This window comes from Hippocampus bargibanti, linkage group LG08, assembly GCF_051943395.1.
Source record: "Hippocampus bargibanti isolate YZ-2025 linkage group LG08, ASM5194339v1, whole genome shotgun sequence".
Lineage (NCBI taxonomy): Eukaryota > Metazoa > Chordata > Actinopteri > Syngnathiformes > Syngnathidae > Hippocampus > Hippocampus bargibanti.
The window spans coordinates 2,803,247-2,811,905 of record NC_142741.1 but is presented as its reverse complement, the minus strand read 5'-3'; the positions used below and the strand labels follow the sequence as shown (position 1 = coordinate 2,811,905).

General features: G+C 40.7%; 1 protein-coding gene across 1 annotated transcript; it reads left to right on the top strand.

Annotated features, from left to right (window-relative positions):
* The first annotated feature begins 284 nt into the window (after nucleotides 1-284).
* On the top strand, nucleotides 285-8,533 carry cfap210 (cilia and flagella associated protein 210). Its single transcript, XM_089003106.1, is given in 10 exon segments — nucleotides 285-398; nucleotides 568-767; nucleotides 1,590-1,763; nucleotides 2,751-2,956; nucleotides 3,092-3,248; nucleotides 4,572-4,711; nucleotides 5,650-5,713; nucleotides 5,716-5,835; nucleotides 5,917-6,081; nucleotides 7,419-8,533. Coding segments are annotated over 10 exon segments (1,629 nt in total). The 5' UTR covers nucleotides 285-349; the 3' UTR covers nucleotides 7,773-8,533.
* The last annotated feature ends 126 nt before the right edge of the window (nucleotides 8,534-8,659 follow it).

The window sequence follows — 8,659 nt, the reverse complement described above, 5'->3', positions numbered from 1 at the left end:
CCAACGCGTGACGAAACAACTTCCGGATCCTCTTCACAAGCTTTTTTTTTAAACAATTTTAAATCGCAACAAATGTCTTTCATACCAAACAAGAAAAAACATACCAGAAAACAAATAATACTAATAATAAAGCTAAATTAAATCAAAATATTTTCTTTTAATTACATTTGTTAGTTCTTTATTTCATCGCCAAAGACAATCTTGTCCGACAGCACCCCCTTGCGTTAGAAAGGGGTACGACCTCAAATGCGTTGCCAAGATACAAGGCAACAAATGATTCAGCGGTGACGGTGAAAAACGTACACGTTGCATTAATATTACTAATTATTATTTATGTAGCGGGGTAGAAATGTCATCAGTGGTTCAACATGGTGAACGAAGAGGACCCGGAAAGAGTGGTGAGTTAATTGAATGTATTTTTTGTGTATTATTTGTTATCGAGCATCATATATATTTTTAATTGCATCAAAATAGCCACCATTTTGGGAATGGGAGCTAGAAATTCAGAAAAAAATAGTCTGCATGTTAATGACTTTGGTCACTTCATTTTCTTCCGTGTTTTTCCAGCTAAAAACACCAATGAGACAATCGAGCTTCCAGATCTCCGTCAGATCACCGTTTTAACCAAATGTGACTGGTTGAGGATCCAGGATGAAATCAACCAAGTGGACAAGGAGAAGGAACATATGATGGAGGCCACAAGGCAGAGGGAAGCCCTGCATTTAAAATCCAAACAAATGGCCAAACTGTGGCCTAACACGCTTGCTGTAAGTGAACGATATGTGATATTTAGTTATTCGGGACCCAAAATGAACAGCTTACGAACTTAATTAGTTCCCAGAAAGTGTGTGTAAGGCAAAAGGTGTGTCTTCCAAACATTAATTTCCCATAGGAAACCATTCAAAATGAGAATAATCCGTTCCCAGGTCCCCATAAAACATAATTTTCTAATATTCTAAGCCTTAAAACTACACAAAATATACCTTATTTTATGTATAATAAATGTGCTATTGTTTTGTAATTAAAGAAATAAACTGTACTGTATAATAAAGTCGTTTCATTTACCTTTGTGATGGTCGTTTATGTAGTTGCCTCTTGATTATATCCGAGTGAAGTTGCAGTGCTTTCTCGGCGAAAATACCCTCACACACACTGTACCCTGCTAGCTGCTTTTCATTAATCCAAATCAACAGAAGTTTTTCAACCTCTTCTATTGCCTGAGACCATTGCTTAGACAACAAAGAAACACCCTTAGCTACACATAGCAATGGTCGAGTTAGCATACCGCTACTGGGACGCTAAGTCATATAAACGCACACCTCGTTCCTGTTTTTTGATGATCTTCTTCTCTACCGTAATTTTCTTTTGTGTCCTCTTCGGCTGAACACAAGCCTGTGATGGGGTCTTTTTCGGTCCCATTGTGGCGCTCAGTGCGTTTCCCGAAAATTAGTTCGTATGCCAAGATTATATTATCACGAACTGAATGTTCGTAAGGCGAAAAGTTCGTTAGCTAAAGCGTTCGTAAGCCAAGGTATCACTGTATAGCGGTTAAGAAATGTTGGGAGTTATGATTTGTGCTTGTTTTTAAGTGTCAAAGACGAAAGAAGATGGAAGCAAAGCAAATCCGGGACGAGCTGGAGGAGGAGAAAAGACGACAGATCGATATGGAGGAGGCTAAATATCGAGAAGAAAAGCGAAAAGAAGCCATTGAGAAGGCAAAGACGCAGCTTTACCATGAAACGGAGCGAGTCAAAGGACTGCATGTTAGTATCACGCATTGCTTTTTCTCTGACACAAAACTGTGAGACTTCATCGCTAATTTGGAAATGGAAGTCTAAGGGAAGTCTTGAGCGGATTCGAGAATCCGAGAATGTCAGCTGAAAATGACATGACGGTTACTCAGGGCTCGGTTAACGCCCAATCACGGCTTGCTAAGCCTTGGAAAAACATTTTCAGTCGACAGCAGGTGACAAAATGGCCGCCCCTTACACACACACTCATAAAATATGAATCAAAATGTTGAGTCTCAACCATCAACATTGTCAAAAGTAGTCAACTAAAACAACAAATTAATACAGCGATACCTTGGCTTACGAACTTAATTGGTTCCCAGACGGTGTGTAAGGCGAAAAGTGTGTATCCCAAAAATTAATTTCCCATAGGAAACCATTAAAATGAGAATAATCCGTTCCCAGGTCCCCATAAAACATCATTTTCTAATTTTCTAAGCCTTAAAACTACACACTATATACCTTATTTTATGTATAATAAATGTGTGATGGTATTATAATTAAAGAAATAAACTGTACTGTATAATGAAGTAGTTTTATTTACCTTTGTGATGGTCGTTGATGTCTTGATGGAATAGAGTGGCCGGTTTCATCAGCATTAAACACTTGATGAGGAACGTAGCTTTCTTCTTTCACCATCTGGAATGATCCCTTGCAGGTGCTTGTGCGGGTTATTTGTGGAGCTTGATTGATGGGATATTTTAACCTTGCAGTCTACACTCCGCCTTTGAACTATCAAAGTTGAAACGAGTCAAAATTTCACTGTTTTCTATCCATTTTGTCAGTCTCTTTAATGTTTAAACCACGACACATCACTCATTGTGGCAGCTCCGTGTGTATCCCAAAAAATAGTTTGTATGCCAAGGTAAAATGTTCATAAATTTAACGTTCCTAAACGGAAAAGTTCGTAAACCGAGATATCACTGTATTCAAAAGAACATTTTTTTTTTCTCCGCACAGCGTGCACTCTTGCTGACGGAAGTTCTGAAGGAAAGAGAAGCTCAGATAGAGCAAAAGCAAAGCATGAAAAGCGCCGTCAACGACTTGGACAACGAATACACGCAAGCGGTGAAGGCCAGAGAAGATGAAGCTCTCCAAAAAGAGAAGGAGCGAACGCAGAAGAAAAAACAGGAGAGGAGAGATTTTGCCAAAGAACTACAGAAGCAGTAAGTAGGTGAAGAAACCGGTTATGGTTGCACCATTTTTTGATGTGAACTTTGATTCCCAGCATGCATTGCACCATCCTGTTGTTTTGGTCAATAGGGGAAACATCATTTTTTTTGTACCGTCATGTCTTGTAGGATTGACGACAATCAACAAAAACGAGAGCGACGGAAACGTGAGACCAAGAAGGACGGCGATGAAATCCAACGACTTCAAGAACTTCATCATTTGGAGCAAAAAATGGAGGCGGAGTCACGAGCCAAGCAGAAGAAAGACTTCATGAACGACCAGTTGGTACGTGGAGGAGGTTCACGTGAAGCGCTGGAACCGCTTTAGTTCATTTGGATTGGATTAAGCCTTTTATTAGTCTTGCATCGGAGAAATTGACATTTCACAGCAGCATAGTTATAAAAGGAAGTGGAAAGAAAAGAAGTAGAAAAACAAAATACAGGAGCTGCTGTAAAGGCAGTTATTCTCACGCCGCCATCTTGAAATCAAAACAACAACAAAAAGCTAAATGACAAATAATGTGACACAACACATTGTCAGGGAAGGAACACATGGCTGCCGCTGCTCACCCAGAGAAAAACTTATCCTGTGACTGTAAACAGATTTTTTTTATTTTACGTCCCACATTAAAAAAAAAACATTATTAGGTGAACTATCTATTTGATATCTTGCTGACTAGCTGGCTATCGAACTAGCTATTAGCTATATACCTATCAAGCTGGTTAGCTGTGTGGCCGGCTAGCTAGCTGTATATCTTTCTGGTTGGCTAGCTAGCTATCTAGCTGTGAAACAACACAAAAGACATAGCTTTTTTTAGCTGTCTATTAGCTAAATAGCTATCTAGCTAATTTGTAACAGATAATAAGGAGACAGAATGAACTTAACACAACAAGCAATCTAGGTAGCTATCGATTAGCCAGCTAGTTTTCTATCTATTTGAGTTACTTTCCGGTTGAGTGAACGCTGGCGCGTGTGGCTGCCGCTGCTCACCGACAGAAAAACTGATCCTGTGACTGTCAAGTGATTTTGAGAGTTTTGAAAGGCGCTTATAAATGAAATGGATTATTCTTATTACTTTTTGCACCCTCTTTGTTGTATGAAGCAGTGCTAGATGAAAGAAGAGAGGATCAAAGCGTAATGTATTATTATTTTCACCAGTGGATCAGGGACGTCATGGTGAAATGTGCCCGTCTGCTACAAGCTAAATGTTGAAAGTAAACACGAAGCTGTAGCACCCATTGATGAAAAAAGATTGTTTCAAATCTCCTGTCCCACGGACTGTAAATCCGCTTCTTTTCCAAGCTGCGACAATTCCACAAACGCACCAACTGTCCAACAGTACTGACTTTTCTGCTGAAAAAAAGCGGGGCTGTGAAAATGCTGCCCGTTACAGGCGCAAAAAAAAAAGCACAATCGGCCCCAAAGCTGTCCAGCCATGACAGTCAAATGGCACCGACATTCCTCCCGATCAAAAACAGTGCTGGCGAAAAGGCTCGACTGCTCAGCACAGCCACATCCTTGATGAACATTGTGGCCAAAAATGCTGACAAACAATCCATATCCATTCCACATTTATTTATGACTCACTTGGTGACACTTTTTTCACAGGAGCATCTCACTCAAAGGGAGATTTCCAAAGCGGCGGAGATGGAGAAACAAAAGGTGGAGGAGGCGCAACGGAAATTGTTTCTAACCGCAAAGGAGAAGATGGTGACGATACGAAGAGATAAGGAGAAGGAGTTGCTCAGGTATGAAGAAAAAATAGTGATACCTTGCTTTACGAACGTAATTGGTTCCCAGACAGAGTGTGTAAGGTGAAAAGTGTGTATCCCAAAAATTAATTTCCCATAGGAAACCATTAAAATGAGAATAATCCGTTCTCAGGTCCCCGTAAAACATAATTTTCTACTTTCTTATTTTCTAAGCCTTAAAACTACACAAAATATACCTTATTTTATGTACAATAAATGTGTATTATAATTAAAGAAATTTACTGTACTGTATAATAGTCGTTTTATTTACCTTTGTGATGGTCTTTGACGGCTTGATGGAGTGGAGTGGCCGGTTTCATCAGCATTAAACACTTGATGAGGAACGTAACCTTCTTCTTTCACCATTTTGAGGAATGATCCCTTGTAGGTGCTTTCTCTGCGATAATTTTACCTAGTTCCTCATCAATTGTGTTCTGTTTAGCTGGGTTGATAGCTTTTTGCATCAAGTGTACAGATAGCTTGTGCGGGTTATTTGTGAAGCCTGATTGATGGGAATTTTAACCTTGCAGTTTACACTCTGCCTTTGAACTATCAAAGTTGAAACAAGTCCAAATTGCACTGTTTTCTATCCATTTTGTCAGTCTCTGTCGTCTGTCTCTTTAATGTTTCAACCATTCCTCACTGCTCCGTTCTTGACCAATCACGTGGCTTTAACCGAAGACTGGGGGCGGGGAATAGAGGACCAAAACAAGCCGGCTGCAATTTTATTTTAAAAGAGGCTCGTTCGCCAACGACACATCACTCATTGTGGCAGCTCCGTGTGTATCCCGAAAAATAGTTCATATGCCAAGGTAAAATGTTCATAAATTTAACGTTCGTAAACCGAAAAGTTCGTAAGCAAAGGTGTTCGTAAATCACTGTAGTTCTTTTTCTTGGTTCTCCTGACATCATTTTTTTTTTACCCCATTGATCAGAGAGGTCCAAAATCGCAGAGAAAGGATCATAGACAAGCTAACGTTGGCTCAGCAGGACAGAAAGAACAGCAGAGCACCGCCCAAGCAGTCGCCGAGCGTGAGGCGCAGAAGATGCAGCAGCAATGGGAGGAAGAGCTAAAGAAGATGGAAATGATGAAATCCATCGCAGCTCATAGGGAGAACGTGGTAACCAACAAGTGTCACCTTCTCACCGTGAGGAAGTTCCAAACATCATTTTAACATTTGACCTGAGACATATTCTGACAGATCCGAGAGAAAGAGCGCAACGAGCTGACGAGAAAGGAGAAAGAACGAGAAGTTCTACAGGAAAAGAAAGAAGATGATAAATTATTTGAGGAAGACGAGCAAAATAAAGCCAGGAGGATCCGAACGGAGATGCAGAAGATACAAGACTTCAATGCAAGCCTGATGGTAAATCAGAAACAGGACCGACGGCCATTTTCGGAACCTTTTTTTGTTACCGTCTTGAGGAAAAGAAAAAATTTTTAATAAGTTATCAGGGATGCATCTGATACCTCGGTTTACGAATCCCTTGGCTTACGAACTTTTCGGTTTACGAACGTTAAATTTATAAAAATTTTACCTTGGCATACAAACTATTTTTCAGGATACACACGGAGCTGCCACAATGAGTGATGTGTCGTTCGCAAACGAGCCCGTTCTCCTCACAAGAAAATGGAAGCTGACTGTTTTTGTCCTCTATTCCCCGCCCTCAGTCTTCGGTTAAAGCCATGTGATTGGTCAAGAACACAGCAGTGAGGGGAGGTGGTTTAAACATTAAAGAGACGACAGTGAGATAGTTTCAACTGTGATAGTTCAAAGGCAAAGTGTAGACTGCAAGGTTAAAATATCCCATCAATCAGGCTCCACAAACCATAATAACAACAACAACAATAATTATAATAACAATAATAATCGTACATTTCATTCATAAGTGCCTTTCAAAACTCTCAAGGACACTTTACAGTAACAGGATGTTTTCTACGTGTGAGCAGCGGCAGCCACATACGCCAACTATCAACTGTGATACTTCCAAGGCAGAGTGTCGACTGCAAGGTTAAAATATCGCATCAATCAGGCTCCACAAATAACCCACACAAGCCACCTATTCACTTGATGCAAAAAGCTAGCAACCCAGCTAAACAGAACACAATTGATGAGGAACTAGGTAAGATTATCGCAGAAAAGCACCTACAAAGGATTCCTCAAGATGGCGAAAGAAGAAGGCTATGTTCCTCATCGAGTGTTTAATGCTGATGAAAGCGGCCACTCCATTCCATCAAGCCATCAACGACCATCACAAAGGTAAATAAAACGACTTTATTAGACAGTACAGTTTACTTCTTTAATTTTAATACCATAGCACATTTATTATACATAAAATAAGGTATATTTTGTGTTGTTTTAAGGCTTAGAAAATTAGAAAAGTATGTTTTATGGGGACCTGGGAACGGATTATCCTTATGTTAATGGTTTCCTATGAGAAATCAATTTTTGGGATACACACTTTTCACCTTACACACTGTCCGGGAACCAATTAAGTTCGTAAGCCAATGTATCACTGTATTAGTCTTGAAAAATTGTCACATTCCTCGTAATAGACTTGCGCCAGTGGCTGTCAAAACGCGTAAATGGCGCAAAGGCGCAACCCAGATGCCATCCCTCAGTGATTGCGAGTTAAACAAGTCAAGTCGATTTACCTCCTCCGGGATGACATTGACTGTTGACCGTTTTGCTCTCCGAAACAGCTGGAAAAACAAGCCAAGAAGCATCAAATCAAGCTAGCGGAACACCAGTTTGAAGCCAAGAACATAGAACTCCTCACCCAAGAAGAACTCCGCTTCCAGAGATACTCCATCGCCGTGGTCCAAGAGGCCGCCGCCTCCGAGCGTGACGTGCTTCCGCTTTACAAGGCCGTCGTGAGAGAGGTCGCAGGAGGTCAGAACTGCATCGGCGGAGCGAGACCTCGCTACATCGTACGGGACAGCAGCGGCGCCGAAATGCCTAAATATGTTTCGGACTGCACACGGGAGATCAAGAAGATCCATCAGGTTGAAGATATCGAAGAAGGAAAGAAGAGGCTCGGGTTTAGATGGCTTTAGGATGCCGGGTGAAGATGTTGGGAAGAACTCAAATGTGGTAGTAGTTGATGGACCTTTGGGACAAAAAGTGAATTTAGAAAATATTTCTGGAAAGATAACACAATGATTGAGATGAATATGAATCATATTAGTGTGTTAAAGGACAACCGACACCTGCGGATAAGTTGCGTCCATAATTTGTAAAATCACTTCAAATCACTTCTACTGAGTGCATTTTTACAAATATTTCAGCGCATATCGCGATATTTTACATTTTAAGACTCAGGAAGTCTTGTTTTTGAGTTGGTGACGAGTCCTGATGTGACGTCACTGAAGGGAACGCCCCTGACCGAGAAAGCAACACACAATGCATTTTGGGTATTTTTTTTTGTCTGAAAACACAGTGTTGACAGCAAAATTAGAAGGAAAACTACATAAATAACGCAATGGTGAATCATTGTGTGTTGCACCAAGACTACTATTTGATACTAGTTTACACAAATTCCCAGCGGACAAATTAGCCCATTTCCAACGGCGCTTGTGCGCCATCTTGTGCATTTTCTGGGACGCTACATTGGAATCCAGACAGCTCAAATTGATAACTTTTTTTGCGCCTGTAATGGGCAGCATTTTCACAGCCCCGCTTTTTTTCAACAGAAAAGTCAGTGCTGTTGGACAGTTAGTGCGTTTGTGGAATTGTCGCAGCTTGGAAAAGAAGCGGATTTACAGTACGTGGGACAGGAGATTTGAAACAATCTTTTTTTCATCGATGGATGCGACAGCTTCGTGTTCACTTTCACCATTTCGCTTGTAGCAGACGGGCACATTTCACCATGACGTCCCTGATCCACTGGTGAAAATAATACATTACGCTTTGATCCTCTCCTCTTTCATCTAGCACTGCTTCA